Here is a 26,561-nt window from a genome sequence, read left to right on the forward strand (position 1 = left end):
GAAGAAATAGATTAAGGGTCTAGATCTGATAGATAGAGTGCCTGATAACTATGGAATGAGGTTCGTGACATTGTACAGGACACAGGGACCAAGACCATCCCATGGGAAATAAATGCAAAAAAGCAAAATGGCTGTCTGGGAAGGCCTTACAAATAGCTGTGAAAAAAGAGAAGCAAAAAGCAAAGGAGAAAAGGAAAGATATACAATCTTAATGCAGAGTTCCAAAGTAGCAGGAAGAGATAAGAAGTTTTTCAGCGATCAATGAAAGAAATAGAGGAACAACAGAATGGGAAAGACTAGAGATCTCTTCAAGAAAATTAGAGATACAAGGGAAATTTCATGCAAGGATGGGCTTGATAAAGGACAGAAATGGTCTGGACCTAACAGAAGCAGAAGATATTAAGAAGAGGTGGCAAGAATACACACTGTAAAAAAGATCTTCATGACCAAGATAATCATGATGTTGTGATCACTATTTTAGGCATTTGGAATGTGAGTCAAGTGGGCCTTTTGAACAAAGCTAATGGAGGTGATGGAATTCCAGTTGAGCTGTTTGAAATCCTGAAAGATGATGCTGTGAAGTGCTGCACTCAATATGCCAGCAAATTTGGATCTTTCCACTGTAAGGAACTAAAAAGCCTCTTGATGAAAGTGAAAGAGGAGAGTGAAAAAGTTGGCTTAAAGCTCAACATTAAGAAAACGAAGATCATGGCATCTGGTCCCATCACTTCATGAGAAATAGATGGGGAGACAGTGGAAACAGTGTCAGACTTTATTTTGGGGGGCTCCAAAATCCCTGCAGATGGTGACTGCAGCCATGAAATTAAAAGACGCTTACTCCTTGGAAGAAAAGTTATGACCAACCTAGATAGCATATTCAAAAGCAGAGACATTACTTTGCCGACTAAGGTCCGTCTAGTCAAGGCTATGGTTTTTTCTGTGGTCATGTATGGATGTGAGAGTTGGACTGTGAAGAAGGCTGAGTGCCGATGAATTGATGCTTTTGAACTGTGGTGTTGGAGAAGACTCTTGAAAGTCCCTTGGACTGCAAGGAGATCCAACCAGTCCATTCTGAAGGAGATCAGCCCTGGGATTTCTTTGGAAGGAATGATGCTAAAGCTGAAACTCCAGTACTTTGGCCACCTCATGCGAAGAGTTGACTCATTGGAAAAAACTCTGATGCTGGGAGGGATTAGGGGCAGGAGGAGAAGGGGACGACCAGGATGAGATGGCTGGATGGCATCACTGACTCAATGGACGTGAGTCTGAGTGAACTCCAGGAGATGGTGATGGACAGGGAGGCCTGGCGTGCTGCGATTCATGGGGTCACAAAGAGTCGGACACCACTGAGCGACTGAACTGAACTGAGAGTACGTAAGCATGCATTTAAATTTAGAATACTGCAATCATAACTTGCTTGTCTTAGTTGTCCAGTGGCTAAGTTGTGTTTGACTCTTTGTGACCCAATGGACTTCAGCAGGCTTCCCTGTCCTTCACTGTCTCCTGGAGTTTGCTCAAACTCATCCATTGAGTCAATGATGCCATTCCATCATCTCATCCTCTGTTGCCCCTTTCTCCTCCCGCCCTCAATCTTTCTTAGCATCAGGATCTTTTAACATGAGTTGGTTCTTTGCATCAAATGGCCAAAGTATTGGAGGTTTAGCTTCAGGATCAGTTCTTTCAATGAAATTTCAGGGTTGATTTCCTTTGCGGTTGACTGGTTTGATCACCTTGCAGTCCAAGGGACTCACAAGAGTCTTCTCTCCAGGACCACAGTTTGAAAACATCAGTTCTTCAGCACTCAGCCTTCTTTATGATCCAACTGTCACCTCTGTACATGACTACTGGAAAAATCATAGTTTGACTATATGGACCTTTGTGGGCAAAGTGATATCTCTGCTTTTTAAAATGCTGTCTAGGTTTGTCATAGTTTTACTTACAAGGAGCAAGTGTCTTTTAATTTCTTGGCTGTAGTCATCATCCACAGTTGGTTTTGGAGCCCACGAAAACAAAGTCTGTCACTATTTTCATTTTTTCCCCTTCTATTTGCCATGAAGTGATGGGACCAGATGCCATGATCTTAGTTTTTGAATGTTGAGTTTTAAGCCAACTTTTTCATTCTCCTCTTTTATCCTAATCAAGAGGCTATTTAGTTCCTCTTCATTTTCTGCCACAGAGTGGTATCATCTGCATATCTGACGTTGTTGATATTTCTCCTGGCAATCTTAATTCCAGCTTGTGTTTCATCCAGCCCAGTATTTTGCATGATGTATTCTGCATAGAAGTTAAATAAGCAAGGTGTCAATATACAGCCTTGACATATTCCTTTCCCAAATTTATACCAGTCCTTTGTTTCCTGTCTGGTTCTAACAGTTGCTTCTTGACCCACATATGGGTTTTTCAGGAGACAGGTAAGGTAGTCTTGTATTCCCATCTCTTTAAGAGTTTTCCACAGTGTGTTGTGATCCACACAATTAAAGGATTTAGAATAGTCAACGAAGCAGAAGTAGACGTTTTTCTGGAATTCCTTTGTTTTTTCTATGATCTAGTGGATGTTGGCAATATGATCTCTGGTTCCTCTGCCTTTTCTAAATCCAGCTCACATATCTAAAATTTCTCAGTTCACATACTGTTGAAACCAATAACCTGCTAGTATGTGAAATAAGCACAATTGTATGGTAGTTTGAGCATCTTGTGGCATTTCCCTTCTTTTGATTGGAATGAAAACTGACCTTTTCCAGTCCTGTGGCCACTGCTGAGTTTTCCAAATTTGCTGGCATATTGAGTGCAGCACTTCAACAGCTTCATCTTTTAGGATTTGAAATAGCTCCACTGGAATTCTGTCACTTCCACTAGCTTTGTTCATAGTAATGCTTCCTAAGGCTCACTTGATTTCATACTCAAGTATGTCTGGCTCTAGGTGAGTGATCCCACCATCATGGTTATCTGTGTCATTAAGACCTTTTTTGTATAGTTCTGTGTATTCTTGCCACCTCTTCGTCTCTTCTGCTTCTGTTATGCACCTTTCCTAGAGTGTGCAGAAAAACTAACAAATACATATATCAAATTCCTTCCATTATTAAGAGCCCTTATCTTTTTCAGATTGTAACATGAATTCTGGCTCCCTCTTAGAAACAATGGCTTCTTAAAATCACTGTTATCAGGTGGCAGTTTTTATGTAATTGTCATAACTTCTACATGCATGAACATGGTCATTGCTGCTCATGTTGTAATCATTTTAGTTAAATTGTATTCATTGTTGAATTTATTTTCTATTTAAAATGTCTTCAAAAGCATAATGAGTTGACAATGAAATTTTTTTCTTTCTTAGTAGTACACAATACAATAATGATGTCATTGCAATTAATGACATTGGTGAAATTCAGGACATTTCACTGGCTATGTGTAAGTATTTAAAGTAAATTATGGATAACATAACACCAGTATAACACCAGTGGAAGAAACCAAAGCTGTCTACACATGGATGGTAATGTTAGCAAAAGCTCAGCTTCTCTGTATACTGTTTTGAATCTCATCTTGGTGACAGAGTTTTTGGGTGAAGTAGAAAAGAATGGCTTTATTATTTTGCCAGGCAAAGGGGGACACAGCAGGTTCCTGCTTCAAAAAAAAAAAAAAAACTGCCTGTCACAACCCCAGAGGATTTGATAAAGGGTTTTATAACAATGGTTCAAGGATAAGGTCTCTGACAAGATTAGGGTGTGAGCAGGGTTTGTGCTCCTTTAATCTCATCTCAGGTGGTTGGTCTTCTAATCTTTTTGTTTTGTTTTCTCTTTCTTTTTGAATTATGAAATTATGATAACACATTTACAGAAGACTTAGAAAATACAGAACAAAGTTACATATAGTTCCACTATATATTACAATTATTTTTTCAGTAGATAAATTAAGATTTTCAGTTGAAGTTTTAATATCAAACTCTTAAAATTAATAGAATAAATATACAGAGGAGTAGAAGGATATAGAAGACCTGAAAAGCACCATGAACCAATTCAACATAATTAAGATTTATACAATTTTCACACAACAGTAGAATAAAGTTCTATTCCAAAATGGCAACCCACTCCAGTGTTCTTGCCTGGAGAATCTCAGGGATGGCGGAGCCTGGTGGGCTGCCATCTAGGGGGTTGCACAGAATCAGACACAACTGAAGTGACTTAGCAGCAGCAGCAAGTTCCTATAGACTGTAAACTTCTAATCTTGATAAGCTTCTCTGGTCTCTTTAATCTTGTCTCAGGTAGTTACTTGGCTGATCCTCACTTGATTAGCAATTGTTCAAATCTGCCCTTTGGATGCAAGGAAAGTCATGAAGGCTGGAGTTTGTCTATAAGTAATGGGTGACAAAAAAAGGCCTCCATCCCTGGGAGCCCCACAGGGCCCTGCTTAGTTTCAGGGACTGCTCACTTAGTGACAGACACTGACTCAATCTCATTCATTTAAAAACTATATTATTTAAGACTTTAGGTATATGCAATATTTAATACTGATATGTTGTTGTTGAGTATTTAATATTCAAACATAAAAAACAAAAGGAATAGTAAAAGGAACTCTCTCTCGTATGCCTACTACCCAGATTCAACAATTATCAACATGTAGCAAATCTTGTTTCATTTATATCCCTATTATTTATTATTTTCCCCTCCTCTATTTTATTTTGAAGGAAGTCTAAAACATTATATTACTTTATCCATAAATATTTCAGTATGTATATTTAAAATTAAAATTCTTTGTACTTATAAATGCAATATAATTTATCATATCTTAAAAAAATTGTTAACAAGTACTTAATATTATTAAATATTCTGTGATCAATTTTCCAGTAGTCTCAAATTTGTTATATGTTTTTCTTTGAATCAGGATCCAAATAGTATCCACACATAGAAATCTTTTCTAATATATATTTTTTAATTCTCTTAATCTCTAGCAGAAATCAGCAAAACGTTTTCTGGAAAGGATTAGATAATGCATATTGAAGGTTTTGTGAGGTATATGGACTTCCTCCAAGCTACTTAGTTCTACCATTGTAATATAAAACAGCCATTAAAATATGTGGATGAATACACAAAACAATTCTCCAGTGAAACTTTACCTACAAAAACATTGGATTTGGCTGAAGGGCCACAGTTTGGTGATTCCTTATCTATAGCAGTAGTTCTCAAACTGTTGTGTGTATCAGAATCACTTGTGTGTGTATTAGTCACTTAGTCCAACTCTTTGCAACCCCATGGACTCAGGCCTGCCAGGCTTCTCCGTCCAGCCATTGCCTTCTCCGTCCAGCCATTGCCTTCTCCGTCCAGCCATTGCCTTCTCCGTCCAGCCATTGCCTTCTCCGTCCAGCCATTGCCTTCTCCAGAGGATCTTCCCAAGCCAGGGATTAAACCCTGGTCTCCTGAATTGCAGGCAGATTCTTTAACATCTGAGACACCAGGGAAGCCCATCAGAATCACTTGGAGGGCTAATAAAGAACATAGAGGCCAAGGTTTAATAGGATAGAGTCTCCATGATTTTTTTGTCATGTTCCTAATCTATAAGTTCCTTCTTTTGAATGAAATTGTTTATTTATTTTTGGCTATCCTTGGTCTTTTTTGCTACACGCAATCTTTCGCTAGTTGCAGCAAACGGGGGCTTCTCTCTAGTCATAGTACATAGACTTCTCATTGTGGTGGCTTCTTGTCACAGAACACAAGCTCCAGAGTGAGTGGCTTTCTGTAGTTATGCAGCATGTGAAATCTTCCTGGACTAAGAAATGAACCATGCCCATATGTCCTCTGCATTGGCAGATTCTTTACTGCTGTGTTTCAAGAGAGTGAGTTGTGAGTGGATGGTCATGTCCCACGCCTCAGGCAAGTCCCTGAGATGGCCACCAAGTGCAGATTCTTGGCTTTGCACAGGAAAGAATTCAAGAGTGAGCCATAATAAAGAAAAAGAAAGTTTATTCAGGGAGATACACACTCCATAGACCCATAGACAGAGTGTGGGCCATCTTAGAAGGCAAGAGGCAAGAGAGAGAAAGCACAGGGTTGACAGTTTTTATAGGACTGGGTAATTTATAGGCTAATGAGTGGGAGGATTTTTCCAGCTATTTGGGGGAAGAGGTGGGGATATCAGGGAGTTGGGCTCTGCCCACATTTTTTTTTTTTCTGCCCACTTTTTGAACTTTCATGGTCAGCCTCAGGACTGTCATGGTGCCTGTAGTGTGTCATTTAGCTTGCTAGTGTATTACAATGGGGCTTCCCAGGTAGCTCAGTGGTAAAGAATATGCCTGCCAATAAAGTAGATGTGAGTTCAATCCCAGGGTCAGGTTCCATCCCTGGAGGAGGAAATGGTAACCCATATCAGTTTTCTTGCCTGAAAAATCCCATGGACAGAGGAGCCTGGTGGACTACAGTCCATAGGCTCACAAAGAATCAGACGTGACTGAGTGACTGAGCACATGTATGACAATGAGCATATACTAAAGCTCATGAATTTGGGTAAACTCCAGGAGCTGGTGGTGGACAGGGAGGCCTGGTGTGCTGCAATTCATGGGGTTGCAAAGAGTCGGACACTACTGAGCGACTGAATTGAACTGAACTGATACTAAGGCTCAAGTTCTAGTGGAGGCCAACTTCCCACCATCTTGGACATACTTAGTTCTAGCCAGTCTGCAGTGTCTTTGGGCAATGTCATTCCTTCCTGCCCCATTCCTGTCTCCACTGGACCACTTTTGTTGTTGAGTCACTAAGTGGTGTCCGACATTTTTGTGAACCCATGGATTATAGCTATCCATGTTTCTCTGTCCATGGAATTCTCCAGGCAAGAATACTGGGGTGGGTTTCCATTTCTTTCTCCAGGGGATCTTCCTGACCCAGGGATCAAACTGGAGTTTCCTCCATTGCCAGGAAAATTGTTCACCACTAAGCCACCAAGGAAACCCTCAGTTCAGTTCAGTACAGTTACTCAGTCGTGTCCGACTCTTTGCGACCCTATGAACTTCAGCACACCAGGCCTCCCTGTCCATCACCAACTCCCGGAGTCCACCCAAACCCATGTCTATTGAGTCGATGATGCCATCCAGCCATCTTATCTTCTGTTGTCCCTTCTCCTCCCACCCTCAATCATTCCAAGCATCAGTTCAGTTCAGTTCAGTTCAGTGGCTCAGTCATGTCTGACTTTTTGCGACCCCATGAATTGCAGCACGCCAGGCCTCCTTGTCCATCACCAACTCCTGGAGTTCACTCAAACTCATGTCCATTGAGTTGGTGATGCCATCCAGCCATCTCATCCTCTGTCGTCCCCTTCTGCTTTGCCCCCAATCCCTCCCAGCATCAGAGTCTTTTCCAGTGAGTCAACTCTTCACATCACATGGCCAAAGTATTGGAGTTTCAGCTTTAGAATCATTCCTTCCGAAGAACACCCAGGGCTGATCTCCTTTAGAATGGACTGGTTGGATCTCCTTGCAGTCCAAGGGACTCTCAAGAGTCTTCTCCAACACCACAGTTCAAAAGCATCAATTCTTCGGCGCTCAGCTTTCTTCACAGTCCAACTCTCACATCCATACATGACCACTGATAGCCTGGACTAGACGGACTTTTGTTGGCAAAGTAATGTCTCTGCTTTTCAATATGCTATCTAGGTTGGTCATAATTTTCCTTCCAAAGAGTAAGCGTCTTTTAATTTCATGGCTGCAATCACCATCTGCAGTGATTTTGGAGCCCAAAAAAATCAAGTCTGACACTGTTTCCACTGTTTCCCCATCTATTTCCACTGTTTCCCCACCTATTTCCCATGAAGTGATGGGACCGGATGCCATCATCTTTGTTTTCTGAATGTTGAGCTTTAAGCCAACTTTTTCACTCTTCTCTTTCACTTTCATCACAGACTTTTTAGTTCCTTTTCACTTTCTGCCGTAAGGGTGGTGTCCTCTGCATATCCGAGGTTATTGATATTTCTCCTGGCAATCTTGATTCCAGCTTGTGCTTCCTCCAGCCCAGAGTTTCTCATGATGTACTCTGCATTTAAGTTAGATAAGCAGGGTGACAATATACAGCCTTGACTTACTCCTTTTCCTATTTGGAACCAGTCTGTTACTCCATGTCAAGTTCTAAATGTTGCTTCCTGACCTGCAAACATATTTCTCAGGAGGCAGGTCAGGTGGTGTGGTATTCCCATCTCTTTCAGAAATTTCCACAGTTTATTGTGATCCACACAGTCAAAGGCTTTAGCATAGCCAATAAAGCATAAATAGATGTTCTTCTGGAACTCTCTTGTTTTTTTTTGATGATCCAGCGGATGTTGGCAATTTGATCTCTGGTTCCACTGCTTTTTCTAAAACCAGCTTGAACAACTGGAAGTTATTGGTTCACATATTGTTGAAGCCTGGCTTGGAGAATTTTAAGCATCACTTTACTCGCGTGTGAGATGAGTGCAATTGTGTGGTAGTTTGAGCATTCTTTGGCATTGCCTTTCTTTGGGATTGGAATGAAAACTGACCTTTTCCAGTCCTGTGGCTACTGCTGAGTTTTCCATATTTGCTGACATATTGAGTGCAGCACTTTCACAGCATCATCTTTCAGGATTTGAAATAGCTTAACTGGAGTTCCATCACCTCCACTAGCTTTATTTGTAGTGATGCTTCCTAAGGCCCACTGGACTTCACATTCCAAGATATTTGGCTCTAGGTGAGTGACCACACCATCGTGATTTCTGGGTCCTGAAGATATTTTATGTACATTCCTCCTGTGTATTTTTTTTCTTCTTTTTCTTTTCCTTTTTTATTTGTTTAACTTTATTTATTATTATTATTATTATTATTTTACTTTGCAATATTGTATTGATTTTGCCACACATCAACCTGAATCCGCCACACCACCTCTTCTTAATATCTTCTGCTTCTGTTTGGTCCCTACCATTTCTGTCCTTTATTGAGCCCATCAGAAGTACTATTAGTTCCTTCTTCATCTTTTTCTTTTTTCTTATAACTTATTTGTTAAATAAAGCAGGTAATTTGTTCTTTAGTTTACCATAGTTGAATCAAAAGGCTTGCTCTGATTCAAGTTCTTTTTATTTCTTTTTTAAGCGATTTGAGTTTTTGTTGTTGTTGTTGTTATTTTGGATTTTCTTTGAGAGGGTGTTTCAAGTAAGGAGGGCAAACATACTTAATAAATGGTTCTGTGTTCTTCCAACAGTAGACGCATAATGTGTGACTGTCTTTTTTTCTAATTATTTTCCAGAGAGGATGCTCATAGAGTCACTGAATGGCAGAGCCAAAAGGCTTTTTAGATTACACAATAATCTTATTTTAGATGTGAAGGAACAGATACTTAGGGATAGAAAAAGATATATCCAAAGTCATAACACATTATTGATGGAACCAGTTTAATGAACTTATTTAGGTTTTGCTTTTAATTTTTCATGTTTGTTGAGGTTTAATTGACAAATAAAGTTGTATAATTTATGTTGTATAACTTATATACCATACTGACATTTGGTATATCTATATTCTGTGAAATAATTGCCATAATAAAGCTAATTAGATGCCAGTTTGATCCCTGGCTTGTGAGGATCCCTTGGAGAAAGAAATGGCCACCCACTCCAGTATTCTTGCTTGGGAAATTCCATGGACAAAACAGCCTGGCAGGCTATAATCCATGGGGTCACAAAAGAGTTGGACACGACTTAGTGACTAAATAACAACATCACCTCATATAGTTACCATTTTCTTCCTCCCTTCCTTCCATCTTTCCTTCTTTCCTCACTTTTTCTTTTTCTTTCTTTTTAGTAAGAACACTTATGATATACTCTGTTAGTAAATTTCAAGAGGAAAATGCAATATTGTTAACTACATTCATATTGATATATATTAAATCTCCAAACTTACTCATCTTATGTACCTGAAACTTTGTACCTCTTGACCAATATCACCCCATTTGTCCACCACACTCCTCAGTCTCTGGCAACTACCATCATTTCACTCTCTGTGTCTGGCTTATTTCACTTAACATAGTGTCCTCCATGTTGATCCATGTTATTGCAAATGGCAGGATTTCCTTCTTTTGAAAGGTGTATTGATAAACCATTGTATGTATCACCTTATCTGTTTGTCCATCTAAAGACACAGGCTATTGTGACTAATGCTGCAATGAACATAGGAATACAGATATTCTCTTTGAAATTTTGATTTCATTTCCTTTGGATATATACCTAGAACTGGGATTATTGGATAATAAAGTAGGAATTTTGATTAGATGGTTTAGATCAGAGGTTATAAATTAAAATGTCTATAAAAACAAAACTTATAACCTCCTATCTAAACCATTCAATCAAAGTTATTTTTTCCTAAACTTGAGGCTTCTTAAGTGCTGTGATTAGTCACTCAGTCATGTCCAACTCTTTGCAGCCCCATGGACTGTAGCCCACCAGGCACTTCTGTCCATGGGGATTCTCCTGGCAGGAATACTGAAATGGGTTGCCATGTCTTCTTCCAGGGGATCTTCCCAAACTGGAATCAAACCCAGGTCTCTTTCATTACAGGCAGATTCTTTACTGTCTGAGCCACCAGGGAAGCCCTTCTTATAACCTCCCTATAATACCTGTTTCTTTGTTTTAAATTTGATCTTCAAAAAGTTGTACCCATTTTCTCTAGTCTTAGTGACCTAGAGAATTTAAGATTTCTTTGCTCTCAATTCATGTTACCAACTCCTACATAATTCACTACTCATGATGCCCTTATTTTTGGTTTTGTTCATCTTATTAACCAAAAATTATGCCTCTTAATGGTTTTCAAAATGTATAATAAAAGGAGAGATATCACATGGAAAAAAATTTCCCCAGAGAATAGAATAACTTTCAAATCTCATAAGAAGACCAAGAAGGAAAAGAATGTCTTAAATGAAATACCAAGCAAATACATCAGAGAAATATAAGGTAGCTTTAGCTTAAAAAGGATCCCATTGGGGCTGATTTCTTGACAGGAACTAGATACTAGATAAGGAGGCAGTGGGATGCAATGAGATGACTGTAAGACTTGAAGCCCAACGGATATGGGTTTGAATCCCTGTATTGCCATATACTCACAAATTGACCTTGTTTAAGTGCTTTTCCCTCTGTGAAACTAGGCTTCAGAGATCAAATACTATGCCCTTTGGAGTTATGGGATTAGGTGAACTGCATATTCAACCAAAGTAACTTTCTTGCAAAACTCTAAGAAGGAGATAAGCAATCATACATGCTGGAGGCTGTTGTCTCACTAGCGTCCTTGATTTGTTACTAGTGGTTTAGCCATTCTGGATCCCTTGGTGGCAGCATGGAGTTGCTTTTCTGTTTCAACATCTAAACAATTCTGTCACTAAAGAATAAAGGTTAATTAATTGTGTAAGTAAGGTTGAAAGGGATCCATCACCAGTCCAGCTATATCAAAGGCCAGTGAATAGTTACTGTTCATTATCATCTGAATGGTACCCAGCCTTTGTCATGGGATGTTCGTTAGGATTTGTTGAAGGATTCAGTCCCTGTCAATTTACTCAGTGACTAGAGCCTGCCTCATGATGCCAGTGAATCTTTCAAGGGCCTTGATCTGGACAGGATTTTCAATTTGGTTTTCAGTGAGCTATTCCACTGCCTTATCCCCTCAACTCACAACCAAAGTGACCAAGGGCCAAACAGTTTTTACTTGGCTGCCTGAACTACTACTACATAAAAGAGCACTAGAGTCTCTCAGTTCTATCAAAATAATTATCAGTATCTGCTCTGTGTGAGGCACACACACACTTGGAAGTTATTTACCAATTAGTAGGAAAGGCAGATAGGAAACAGAAAACTGCAACATGCTAGACTTACCAATGGTGTCAATGAAGATGAGGACAGTGGGCTAAGAGAGCCCTGAAGAAGATATCACCTAAAGTGAATCTCAAAGGATAAATAGACATTCTTTGGATATAGGAGGATGGAGACATTAGAAACAGAGGAAATAGCATGAAGCAAATATATGGAGATCTGAAATAGCATAATACAGCCAGAAAACCTTATCTAGGCAGTGTAGTATATGTGTCAACATTTTAGGATTCAGTAAATTAAAATGGACCGGGGTGGGGGGGTAAATTTAATTCAGATGACCATTATATCTACTGTTCTCGGGCAAAAATCCCTTAGAAGAAATGGAGTATCCCTCATAGTCAACAAAGGAGTCCGAAATGCAGTACTTGAGTGCATTCTCTAAAATGAAAGAATGATCTCAGTACATTTCCAAGGCAAACCATTCAACATCACAGTAATCCAAGTGTATGTCCCAACCACTAATGCCGAAGAAATAGAGGTTGAATGGTTCTATGAAGACCTACAAGACCTTCCAGAACTAACACCAAAAAAGGATTTCCTTTTCAGCATAGGGGACAGGAATGCAAAAGTTTGGAGTCAAGAGATGCCTAGAGCAACAGGCAAGTTTGGCCTTGGAGTACAAAATGAAGTAGGGCAGAGGCTAACAGAGCTTTGCCAAGGGAACGCACTGATCATAGCAAATACCGTCTTCCAACAACACAAGAGACAACTCTACACATGGACATCACCAGATAATCAATACTGAAATCAGATTGATTATGTCCCTTGCAGCCAAAGATGGAGAAGCTCTATACAGTCAACAAAAACAAGACCTGGGGCTGACTGTGGCTCAGATCATGAACTCCTTATTGAAAAATTCAGACTCAAATTGAAGAAAGTAGGGAAAACCACTAGGCCATTCAGGTATGACCTAAATAAAATCCCTTATGATTATACAGTGGAAGTGACAAATAGATTCAAGGGATTAGATCTGGTAGACAGAGTGCCTGAAGAAATATGGATGGAGGTTTGTAACAATGAACAAGAGGTGGTGACCAAAACCATCCCAAAGAAAAATAAATGCAACAAGGCAAAATGGTTGTCTGAGGAGGCCTTACAAATAGCTGAGGAAAGAATAGAAGAGAAAGGCAAAGGACAAAGGGAAAGATACACCCATCTGAATGCAGAGGTGCAGAAAATAGCAAGAAGAGAAAAGAAAGCCGTCTTAAATGATCAATGGAAGGAACTAGAGGAAAGCAATAAAATGGGAAAGACTAACGATCTCTTCAACTAGCAAAGCTAATGCATACAGCATCATTTCATTCCTTTTTCAGTGATGTGTGGCATATTTCTTTTTTGCTACAGTCTTTATAATGTAATTTTATAAAGTGATATAAAATTTTTAACTCAGAGTGTTATGAAGGAATGTGTTGACCTTAAGCATTTTAAAAGGTTGCAAAAATAATGTACAGTAGTAATAAGAAAGGAAACATAACAGAGGTGTACCAAGCACAAAACCACTGTTACCCTACTCCTCACATTTTATTTGTATGATTCTTAATATGTACCTTTTTTGTTATTAGACAGGATAGGTAGTTTTTGATTAAATTGTGGGAAAAGGCCCAATAGGAGGAAAAAGCAAATTATATTTGATTCAAAAGATAGTTAACTGTACTTTTTATTATTCTACTTATGCTTTATTTTGTAACTACTACTAGTCTGTCTCCCCGTGTAAACTGTGATCTTGATAGCAGAGACAAGGGTATTTTCATTTTTTATACAATACTTTGCACATAGTAGACACTCATACGTTATTTGAACTGAATGCACAGTAGAAAGTGCCATGAACTGGATTTTTTTGCTCTGCTTTCTTGTTCAGCATTGTTGTGTTTTAACTCAGTGACCTGGGGCAAGCTGCTTCATCATTCTCTGTCTCAGTGCAGGTAATTCACCAGGAAGGTCAGAGACTGTGTCCATTATGGCTCCTTCCAACTCTAAATTTTTGTAACTTTATATGTAGGCTAGAAATTATTTCCATAATTGTTAACCTTTTTTTTCATATTTATATAGTGCTTGTAATTTGAAAAAAAAAGTGTATATATAAATGTATGTATATATATACATACATACATACACACATATATATATATATATATATATATATATACACATACACACACACTAGTCTATCTCGGAGAAGGCAATGGCAACCCACTCCAGTACTCTTGCCTGGAAAATCCCACAGGTGGAGGAGCCTGGTTGCAGTCCATTGGGTCGTGAAGAGTCGGACACGACTGAGTGACTTCACTTTCACTTTTCACTTTCATGCATTGGAGAAGGAAATGGCAACCCACTCCAGTGTTCTTGCCTGGAGAATCCCAGGGATGGGGGAGCCTCATGGGCTGCCGTCTATGGGGTCGCACAGAGTTGGACATGGCTGAAGCGACTTAGCAGCAGCAGCAGCAGCAGCAAGGATCTCTTCAAGAAAATTAGAGGCATCAAGGGAACATTTCATGCAGAGATGAGCACAATAAAGGACAGAAACTGTAAGGACCTAACAGAAGCAGAAGTGATTAAGAAGACATGAGAAGAATACACAGAATAGCTATACAAAAAGAGGTCTTAATGATTTGGATTACCACAATGGTGTGGTCACTCACCTAGAGCCAGACATCCTAGCGTGTGAAGTCACGTGGACTTTAGGAGGCATTACTAGGAACAAAGCTAGTGGAGGTGATGGAATTCTAGCTGAGCTATTTCAAATCTTAAAAGTGATGCTGTTAAAGTGCTGCACTCAATATGCCAGCAAATTTGGAAAACTGAGCAGTGGCCACAGGCCTGGAAAAGGTCAGTTTTCTTTCCAGTCCCAAAGGGCAATGCTAAATAATGTTCAAACAACCTCACAGTTACACTCATTTCACATGCTAGGAAGATAATGCTCAAACTCCTTCAAGCTAGGCTTCAGCAGTACATGAACCGAGAACTTCCAGATGTACAAGCTAGATTTAGAAAATGCAGAGTAACAGAGATCATATTGCCAACAACTGTTGGATCGTACAAAAAGCAAGGGAATTCCAGAAAAACATCTTGTGCTTCATTGACTACTTGAAAGCATTTGACTGTATGGATCACATCAAATTGTTTAAAATTCTTAAAGATATGGGTATACTCTGGTATACCCACCTTACCTGCCTCTTGAGAAATTTGTATGCAGGTCAAGAAGCAAAAGTTAAAACTGGACATGGAACAATGGATTGGGTCATAATTAGCAAAGGATTACATCAGGATGTATATTGTCATCCTGCTTATTTAACTTATATGCAGAATATATCATATGAAATGCTGGGCTGAATGAATCACAAACTGGAATCAAGATTGCTGGGATTAATATCAACAACCTCACATATGCAGATGATACCACCCTTATGGCAGAAAGTGAAGAGGAGCTAAAGAGCCTCTAGATGAGTTTGAAAGAGGAAAGTGAAAAGGCTGGCTTAAAACTCAACATTCAAAAACTAATATCATGAATGACACTTAGTCCCATCACTTCATGGCAAATAGATGAGGAAAAAAATGGAAACAACAGTGGATTTTATTTTCTTGGTCTCCAAGATGGCTGTGGATGGTGACTGAGGCCTTAAAATTAAGACACTTGCTCCCTGGAAAAAAAGCTGTGACAAACTTAGACAGCATCTTAAAAAGCAGAGACATCACTTTGCCAACAAACGTCTGTATAGTCCACTCTATGGTTTTTCCATTAGTCATGTACAGATGTGACAGTTGGACCATAAAGAAGGCTGAGTACTAAAGAACTGATGCTTTCAAACTGTGGTGCTGGAGAAGACTCTTGAGAGTCTTTTGGATGGCAAGGATATCAAGCCAGTCAATCCTAAAGGAAATCAACCCTGAATATTGAAAGGACTGATGCTGAAACTGAAGCTCCAATACTTTGGCCACTTGAAGAGAAGAGCTTACTCATTGATAAAGACCTTGATGCTTGGAAAAATTTAGGGCAGGAGGAAAAACAGGCAACAGAGGATGAGATGATTGGTTGGCATCACTGATCCAATGAACATGAATCTAAGCAAACTCCATAGACTGTAGCCTACAGGTTTCTCTATCCATGGGATTTTCCAGGCAAGAGTACTGGAGTGGGTGGCCATTTCCTTTCCCAGGGAATCTTCCCAACCCAGGGATCGAACCCAGGTCTCCCACATTGCAGGCAGACACTTTACCCTCTGAGCCACCAGGAAAGCCCAGTTACTACAGTCCATGGGATTGCAAAGAGTCAAATACCACTTAGAGACTGAACAACAACAACCTATGGGTGTTATATGTCTGCAATTTTTAGATGGAGCCTCCCGGAGAGGTCATTATAATAGTAGATACTTCTAATTAAATATTTCTAGGATACCTTTCTAATGCAATTTAGTTCTATTTATTTCACAACCTTCTGAGATGTATACTATTTTCACAAGTGGGAAAGTTTAAGCCCAGAGAGGTTAGGTCACCAACATGCACTGTTACACATCTAATGGGTGACAGTGTTAGGATTCAAACCCAGGTCACCTTCAGAGCCCAGGCTGTGCATTGAGATTGGAAGTAGGTGTCAAGTTACTGAAGAGTTTAATTGCTACTTTAAGGACAATTGGCAGTGCCTTATAAGTAATAGGAAGCCACTAAAGGTAATTGAAGTAAAGAACATAATTAAGGACAAGAAAATTTTGGATTACAGGCCCTTCAGTAATCAAGCTAACTGATTATGGCTTCAGCCAAATCTCATTCATTGGACCTCTATTTTCTCATCTGTAAAGTAAGGATAATGCAAAAGTGCTGTTCTTAAAGATCTCTTTTGGTTCTTTGAGCTCTTTGCCTCTCTAGCTAGAGCTGAGGAAGAGACTAGATTCCTGACTGCTAAGAGTGGTAGGAACTTTCTCTATGTGCTTTTTCTTTATATATGCTGTAACTCTTGCCCTGGAATGCCATCTTGCTTCTCACCTGTCTTTCCAGACACTATAGCCATCTACTTCCCTTCTCGTGACTTCTACAGTGCTACGAACTAAGTTAGCTATGTTTCACTTTGGCCCCTAATTAAACACTATCTTGTATTCTTTGCTAGTTGCTTCCTTTGTAATCTTTTCTTACCATTTATATTTTGGAACTCTCCTTTTCTTCTGCTTTGTAGTTTCTCTTACCCCCTAAAGCATCTAACACAGTTTTAGTTACAAGAGGGTCTTGGAAAAAATCTTGTTAATCATTTTCTTTCTCTTCTGGCAGTGTATGTGAGCACAGCAAAGAGAATCTTATGACCCCCTCTAACATGGGGGTGATCTTTGGGCCCACTCTCATGAGAGCTCAGGAGGACACTGTGGCTGCCATGATGAACATCAAATTCCAGAATATTGTGGTGGAAATCCTAATTGAGCACTTTGTCAAGGTATGTATTTCCTGTCCTCACCATCACTCCTCCAAACATGTGACACTTTCCCCTAGCCAATTTTTAAAGCTGTATCTTCTCTCTGGCTCAGGTTACAATGGAAGGAAATTCCATATGATATAGTGACATTTAATAGCATTGTTGACCTTGTGAAATTCATTTATTCAACAAACATTGCTTGAGTATTCAACTATTTTTTTGTCAAGCTCCATGCAAGAATGTATAGAAGAAAAATATCACAGTCCATACCTTTAAGGAATTAGTTGTATAATATGGAGACAATTATGTAAACAAAGGAAAATGATAGGTGTAAAAATGGTATATGTACAATTAAACCATAAAGAAATGGTTTAAATCCCCTTATTTAAATCCCATCACATTCTGAAAGAATTTAAGGTGTTATATTTTTATGGTATGTAAAATATGAGGTAGTGTACATTATAATTAGGTCAAATCAAAAGTGAAAAATAATGATACAGACAGAAAATAAACCCAAGGATGAAGCTAGACAAGAAATACTTATTGACAAGTCCTATACACTTGCCTGGAGAATCCTAGGGACGGGGGAGCCTGATGGGGTCACACAGAGTTGGACACGACTGAAGTGACTTAGCAGCAGCATACACTTGCTATGAATGACCCTACATTTGACTCTTAGCTTTCTAGCAGCCAGTACCCTCTTCAGTTCACTCAGTCATGTCCGACTCTTTGCGACCCCATGAATTGCAGCACACCAGGCCTCCCTGTCCATCACCAACTCCTGGAGTTTACTCAGACTCACGTCCATCGAGTCAGTGATGCCATCCAGCCATCTCATCCTCTGTCGTCCCCTTCTCCTCCTGCCCCCAATCCTTAGCAGAGCACAATTCAATAAAAACGTTTCTTCATGGGGAGGGGACTGGTGATACAGTCCAGGTGGTATGTACTGTTCAAATCCAAGCTCTTAGGATAGGATACATTAGGTAAGATACATAGATTAAGCTGCTAAGACACCACAACAGCTTCAAGACATTTATTTCTTGGTTCTGTAACAGTTCAGCAAGTTTGTCCAGGCCTGATATGATGATTTCACAAGGACTATAACTCAGGTTACTTCTTTGTTGTCCTGTCATCCCTAAGGTGTTGCTTCACTTACATGACCAAGTATTTTCTACATTATATCAACTGGGAGGGATGAAAGAAAGGAAGTGGAGGATATAGCTGTTTCCTTTAAGGCAATGACCTAGAAGTCTCACATATTACTTTTATTTACATACCATTTATCAGAACTTAATCTCATGGTCACATCTAGCTATAAGCTGCTGCTGCTAAGTCACTTCAGTCGTGTCCGACTCTGTGCGACCCCATAGATGGCAGCCCACCAGGCTCCACCGTCCCTGGGATTCTCCAGGCAAGAACACTGGAGTGTGTTGCCATTTCCTTCTCCAATGCATGAAAGTGAAAAGTGAAAGTGAAGTTGCTCAGTCATGTTCAACTCTTCACGACCCCATGGACTGCAGCCTACCAGGTTCCTCTGTCCATGGTGGGTTGCCATTGTCTTCTCCACTAGCTATAAGAGAAGCAGGGAAATTTAGTTTTTATTCGGGGCAGCCATGTGTCCAGCTAAGACTTTAGTTTTTTTACTAAAAGAAATAGAGAATGGATTTTGGAGAACAATTGGTATTCTTTGCCATATTATCTTTGTTACCTTAAATAATGTAACTTCTCTGGTAGTCATTTTTTTTTCAGCTGAAATGTGAAGGTGATAATACCTTAAATAATGTAACTTCTCTGGAAGTCATTTTTTTTTCAGCTGAAATGTGAAGGTAATAATAAACACATGCTGTGTGATAGTTGTGCTTCCCAGGTGGCTCAACGGTAAAGAATCTACCTGACAATACGAAGCTGCAGGAGACTCTGGTTCAATCCCCTAGCCAGGAAGATCCCCTGGAGGAGGAAATGGCAACCCACTCCAGTATCCTTGCCTGGGAAATATCATGAATGAGGAGACTGGTGGGCTACTGTTCATGGTACCGGTAGCAAGAGTCAGACATGACTGAAGCAACTGAGCACACACCCACATGTGATAGTTACATGCCCCAAACTGAGCTAGTGACAAACCTGGAATTTAAATCCAAGCACCTGGCTTAGAGTTGAAGTATTTAATCACTATGCTGTGCTGCCTCAGCAATCATTTTGGTACAGTTGTATTACTGGGTATATACAGGGCACTTTGGGTTTATCAAAGATGGGTACTTGCAGAGAAGTACAACCTATATCAGTATTTAAAGTGGGAACGAAAGGAAAATAGGGAAATGATATTTCCAGAAGATGGTCCTGCATGAACTAAGGCCCAAGGGCCTAAAATCCCTAACCATTTTATGTTATTGGATCATGAAATGGAAATAGGAGTGGCAGGAGATGTGATTGGAGGCAGACAGTGGCCATATCCTAAAATGACTAGACTTTGACTCATTAAGGAGTTTGGAATGTTTGAAATAGTTCTTGCAAGTGATAGCTTATGATGAAAGATGTTGGATCTGATCTCCAAAGAAGACTTAGCTTTGGGACCAGGGACCAGGCTTGATCACTCAAAAGCTTTTGTGTAGCAGATTTTTATTAAACTGAAAAAGGGACAGAGAAAGCTTCTGACATAGACATCAGAAGGAGGCCAAAGAGTGCCTCCCTTGTTAGTCTTAGCAAGGGAGCTACTTTTTAATTGGTTATTATAATAAATCAAAAGAATGTCTCAAGGTTGTAAAGATCTTACTAGACCCATTCCCACAACTTACATTTTAAGATGATAGGATTAGAACTAACAATAGAAAGATCTAACTAGACCCACTCCCATAATATACATTTTAAGATAACAGGATTAGTTAGAAGGTTTTCAAGAAGGAGAAACTGTTTTCAAGCAGGATACATTATTGTTATATACTCCTTAGTACAGAGTTTAAGCTGAGTTGTTTTGTTATGTAATTATTAGCTCTGGGCTTAAAGAAAAAAACATTTTATGTGACTAAGTAATGTAGAAAAAAATGTTTGTCCTTTCCTCCTCTTTGAGAATTCCAGACCACTATCTCCTCCTTGAGAGCCCCAGACCCCTTTCTGCTCCTCGGGGACCCCGGACTTCTTATCAACTGGCCTAGAAATTGACTCTCTTACAAGCTTGGGAAAGCCTTGCTTCAAACTTAAGTAGTATGATGAATAGACTTACATTTGGGATACTGTGTGGATGGGGCTGTACTTCATACATGTAAGAAATACAGAATGAGAAAATTTTGGAGGGATGGAGAAAAAGCTCAATTTGGGCCACATTGGATTTGAGATTTCTGAAATATATCCAGAGATCAATATCTTAGAAATAGTTGACTGTGAATCCAAAGCAGGAATTGACAAACTTTTAAAAAATTAATTTATATTTTTATTGTAGGATAATTACTTTATATAATTTTGTTGTTTTCTGTCAAACCAATAAAATTCCATTGGCAAAACTGGCAGCAGACCTGTGAGCTGTAATTTTCTGACTCATGGTCTGAAGAGCAAATATTATATATTGATTAACTGGTTTGGTTCATTCATTCAGAAAATACGTATTGAGTACCCACATTTGTGATGTGGAGAGCTGACTCATTTGAAAAGACCCTGATGCTGGGAAAGATTGAGGGCAGGAGGAAAAAGGGACAACAGAGGATGAGATGGCTGGATGGCATCACCGACACAATGTACATGGGTTTGGGTGGACTCTGGATTTTGTGATGGACAGGGAGGCCTGGCGTACTGTGGTTCATGGGGTCGCAAAGAGCCAGACACAACTGAGCGACCGAACAGAACTGAGCTGAACCCACATTTGCCAGGTATTGTTTTAGGCACTGGAGATACAACCTTTATGTAAATTAGAAAAGCAGTGTCCATGTAAGTAAAATATATAGTATATTAAATGGTGATGACCATTAAGATGAACAGTAAAGCAGAAAAGGGGCATAGGAATAGTTGAGAGAAGTGATTTTCAAATTTTAAATACAGTGCCAAGGAAGACCTCATTGGTCTTCTGAGAAGACCTACCTCTTCTGAGAAGAGACCTACAAGAAATAAAGGAATAGTTCATTCAGGTGTCAGTGGAGAAAGCAATCTAGGCTGAAGAAATGTTAAGTAGAAAATGTCTGAGGCAGAAATGTGCTTATCATGTTCATGGAACAAAAATAAGGCCAGATTGGCTAGAATGGATGAATCAAAAGAAGAAACAGAAGAATATAGATTCAGAGAGGAAATAGGGAGGGAGAGCTGAATAGATCCTTTAGGGCCTTAGAAACCTTTGGAAGGAATTTGACTTTGCTATCTGAGTAAGATAAAGTGATGTTTTTGACTAGAGAAATGACATGATTTGACTTAATAGGAATATTCTGGATGGATAACAGCTGTAGGGGAACAAGGGTAGAAGCAAGAAGACTGATTAGGAACCTGTTTCAATAATGGAATTAAGAAGTGGTTTGTACCTCAGATGATGGTGGTACAAACAGTGGAGATGGTCAAAAATGGTTAGATTCTAAATAATTTCGAAGGCAGAGCTGTCAGGACTTGCTGACAAATCATATGTGGAATATGGGAGACAAAGAGGAGTCATTGATAACTTCAAGGTTTTATATCTTAGCAACTGGAAGGATGAAGTTACCATTTTACTACGATGGATAGGCTGAGGAAGGAGAAGAATTGGAAAAAAAAAAGAGCACGAGTTCAGTTTGGGACAAGTTATGATATATAGGCTTGTGAGACCTCTGAGGTAAGATAGGAGAACAAGATTAGGGACATACAGTTGGCCTTTTATAGCATAGAAGCAGTGGTTAAAACCATGCGAGCAAATAGTCTTGCCTAGGGAATACTTGAAGCAGGAGAATAAATGTTAGACCAAAGATTGAAACCTAGGGAGTGCCAATGTTTTAAGGGCCATTAGAAGAGGCCACAAAATAAATTAAAAAAAAAAATGTTCAGTTACAGGAGAATGAGGAGCTAGGGAGTCATAGACTCCTGGAAAGGAGATGGTTTTTGGAAGGAACAAGTGGACAATGGTTTCCAGTTCCCAAGACATGTCATGTAAGATAGGTACTGAAAAGTATCTACTGTTTTAAGTGTTTTTAAAATTTTTAAATATGAGCTGCTGCTGCTGCTGCTAAGTCGCATCAGTCATGTCCAACTCTGTGCGACCCCATAGACGGCAGCCCGCCAGGCTCCCCCGTCCCTGGGATTCTCCAGGCAAGAACACTGGAGTGAGTTGCCATTTCCTTCTCCAATGCGTCAAAGTGAAGTCGCTCTTAGAGACCTCGTGGACTACAGCCTATGAGGCTCCTCCGTCCATTGGATTTCCCAGGCAAGAGTACTGGAGTGGGGTGCCATTGCCTTCTCCATAAATATGAGCAATACATGGTAAAAATTTCCAACCATGAAGAAAGTGTAGAATAAAAGAGAATTCCACCCTTTACCTATTCTCAACTCCTAGTTCCAATTGTCATTTCAATAATTTCTTCTTTGTCATTCTGTCAAAGAAAAGCAGTACATATACACATACACAAATGCATTAATGTGCATATTTTATTCCTCTACTTGAAAAGGTTAAAAACACTAGACACTATATATGAAACCAGCACAGAACAGAAACAGACTCATAGATTTAGACAACAAATTTATGGTTAATAGGGGAGTAAAGTAAAGGGCAGGGAAAAACTGGGAGTTTAAGACTGACGAGTACACACTGCTATATTTAAAACAGATAACAAGGAACTACTGTATAGCACAGGGAACATTGCTCAATATTCTGTAATCTCAATGGGAAAAGTACTTTAAAATTAATAGATACATGAATATGTATAACTGAACCACCTGAAACTAACACATTGTTAATCAAATATGCTCCAATATAAAATTTTTTAAAAATTTAAAAATGAAGAATCTAAAATTTGAAGGGAATAAGGCACACCAGACCAGCTATGGATCTTGGGACCTGAGGAATGATGGGGCCACAAGTCATCAGAGGTTTGTTTTTGCCTCATGTTTCCCAGATTGAGTGGTATAGAAGCTGACAAACTAAGAACATCAATGGGTATAGTCAAAATGGTCCCAGCAAAAACCTGTTCTCACTATCCAAGGGAACTGGAGAAAAACAGCCTAACAACAAAGAAAAAAATTTTTGATAACCCGTTCACACCAAAATGCCACCAAAAACTTGAGGCCTCACCCCCAGTCTCAGCAAAGGCAGAGTGGAAAGCCAGTCTGTAACAAGGCACCTCAACCAACCTCTTCCTGCTCCATGTGATTATCTCAAGGAGGCCAGTTGGGAACCAGACTTGATCCTCACCTTCATCCTCAACCTCCCCCACCATCTATTATGTCAGAGGAGGCCTGCTAGAAATACAGGACATTATCACTCAGTGGTAATAAGTCTACCACACTGGTGTCAAAGGAAAGAAGACCATGTGGGGAAATGTAATGGACACCCTTCTTTTCCAGCCAGAGTGGTATCAACAGCGCCTAGTTGTTGTTGTTCAGTCACTTAAGTCATGTCTGACTCAGTGCAACTCCATGGACTGCAGCATGCCAGGCTTCCCTGTCCTTCACTATCTAAGAGAGTATACTCAAAACTCAGGTCTGTTGAGTCAGTGATACCATTCAACCATCTCATTCTCTGTCACTCCTTTCTCTTTCTGCCCTTAATCTTTCCCAGCATCAGGGTCTTTTCCAATGAATTGGCTCTTCGAATGAGGTGGCCAAAGTATTGGAGCTTTAGCATCGTCCTTCCAATGAATATTCAGGACTGGTTTCCTTTAGGATTGCCTGGTTTGATCTCCTTGCTGTCCAAGAGACTTTCAAGAGTCTTCTCCAGCACCACAGTTCAAAACCATCAATTATTTGGCACTCACCCTTCTTTATGGTCCAACTCTCACATCCATGCATGACTGCTGGAAAAACCACAGCTTTAACTGTACTGACCTTTGTTGGCAAAGGGATGTCTTTGCTTTTTAATATGCTGTCTAGGTTTGTCATAGTTTTTCTTTCAAGGAGCAAGCATCCTTTAATTTCACGGCTGCATTCACCATCCACAATGATTTTGGAGCCCAAGAAAATAAAATCCACCACTGTCTACGTTTTTCCCCCATCTATTTGCCATGAATTGATGGGACCAGATGCTGTGATCTTAGTTTTTTGAATGTGGAGGTTTGTTTTTTTTTAATTAATTAACTTATTTTAATTAGATACTGATTATTTTACAATATTGTAGTAGTTTTTGCCATGCATTTACATTTATCAGCCATGAGTGTACATGTGTTCCCCATCCCGAAATCTCCTCCCACCTCCCTCCCCATCCCATCCTTCAGGGTCATCCCAGTGCACCAGCCCTGAGCACCCTGTCTCATGCATCAAAGCTGGACTGGCGATGTGTTTCTCATATGATAATATACATGTTTCAATGCTCTTCTCTCAAATCATCCCACCCTCTCCTCTCACAGAGTCCAAAAGTCTGTTGTTTACATCTGTGTCTCTTTTGCTGTCTCTCATATAGGGTCATAATTGCCATCTTTCTAAATTCCATATATATGTGTTAATATACTGTATTGATTGGTGTTTTTCTTTCTGATTTACTTCACTCTGTATAATAGCCAGCCTTTTCACTCTCTTGTTTCACCTTCCTCAAGAGGCTCTTTAGTCCCTCTTCACTTTCTGCCATTAGGGTGGTGTTATCTGCATATCAGAGGTTGTTGACATGTCTCCTGACAATTTTAATTCCAGATTATGATTCATCCAGCCCAGCATTTTGCATGATGTACTGTGCGTATAATTTAAATAAGCCAGGGGACAATATACAGCCTTGACATAGTCTGTTCACAGTTTGAATCAATCCATTGTTCCATGTCCAGTTCTAACTTACTTCCTTACCTGCATACCAGTTTCTCAAGAGGCAGGTAAGGTGGTCTGGCATTCTCATTTCTTTAAGAATTTTCCACAGTTGTGATCCACAGTCAAAGGCTTTCATGTAGTAGTCAATGAAGCAGAAGTAGATGTTTTTCTGGAATGCTCTTTCTTTTTCTGTTATCCAACGGATGTTGGTAATTGGATCTCTGGTTCCTCTCCCTTTTCTAAATCCATCTTGTACATCTGGAATTTCTTGGTTCACATACTGTTGAGGCCTAGTTTGAAGGATTTTGAGCATTACCTTGCTAGCATATGAAATGAGTGTAATTGTATGATCGTTTGAACATCCTTTGGCATTGCCTTTCTTTGGGATTGAAATGAAAACTGACCTTTTTCAGTCCTGTGGCCATTGCTGAGTTTTCCAAATTTTCTGGCATATTGAGTAAAGCACTTTAACAGCATCATCTTTTAGAATTTGAAGTAACTCAAGTGGAATTCTATCACCTCCACTAGCTTTGTTCTTAGTAATTCTTCCTAAGGCCCACTTGTCTTCACATTCTAGAACAGGGTGTAGTGAGGAGCCTCAACTCCTACTTTTGCCTATCAGTAACAAGAATTTTTTCCTTCCCATGGGGATGTAGACGGAAAGTTGAAAATCTGGATTTCCAGGCATCCTGGTAATAATAAGATAGTGCTTCTCCCATCAGAGACACTGTCAGAGGAGGCCTGCACTAACAGAAAGTATAAGCAAAAACAAGATTCGCATAATTCTCAAAATGTACAGACTTCAGTTGAAAATTATTTTCCATACCAAGAACCAGGAAGATCTCAACATGAATGAGAAAAGACCTCCAGTAGCAACACAGATGACAGATGATATAATTGTTAATTATCTGATAAGAGTTTTAAAGCATTCAGCATAAAAATGCTTTAATGAGCAATTAGGAATACATTTGAAACAAATGGAAGGCTTGCTCCTTGGAAGGAAAGGTGTTGATAGGTGAACAGTGTTAGTTGCCTGAAGATTTAGCTTGGGGACCAGGGACCAGGCTTAATCATTCAGAGCTTTTGTGTGGCAGTTTTATTACAGTGGAAAAGGACAGAGAAAGCTTCTGACATAGACATCAGAAGGAGGACAGAGAGTGCCCTACTTGCTAGTCTTATCAAGGCCTTATATATTTTTACCAGACTCACTCCCACAAAATACATCTTAAATTAACAAGATTAGAACTAACAGCAGAAAGGTTTTACCAGACCCACTCCCACAACATAAGTCTTAAAATAACAAGATCAGTCAGAATGTTCTTGTTAGGAGAAACAAGCAAGATACATTGTTATATAATCATTAACACAGAGCTTGAGGAAAAACATACCCTTGAGCAAGATCAGTTGCTCTGTTGTGTAATCATTTAGTTCAGTTCAGTTGCTCAGT

The 26,561-nt window shown here is 39.5% G+C and overlaps 1 protein-coding gene across 1 annotated transcript in view; it reads left to right on the plus strand.

Annotated features, from left to right (window-relative positions):
* Positions 1-26,561, plus strand: part of OPHN1 (oligophrenin 1) — a 578,606-nt gene that overhangs the window by 438,692 nt on the left and 113,353 nt on the right. Inside the window, exons 17-18 of the mRNA XM_018043623.1 lie at positions 13,691-13,754; positions 17,089-17,248. Of these exons, the coding sequence (XP_017899112.1) occupies positions 13,691-13,754; positions 17,089-17,248 (224 nt within the window). The remainder of the gene's footprint in view (positions 1-13,690; positions 13,755-17,088; positions 17,249-26,561) is intronic.

The sequence above is a fragment of the Capra hircus genome, assembly GCF_001704415.2.
Source record: "Capra hircus breed San Clemente chromosome X unlocalized genomic scaffold, ASM170441v1, whole genome shotgun sequence".
NCBI lineage: Eukaryota > Metazoa > Chordata > Mammalia > Artiodactyla > Bovidae > Capra > Capra hircus.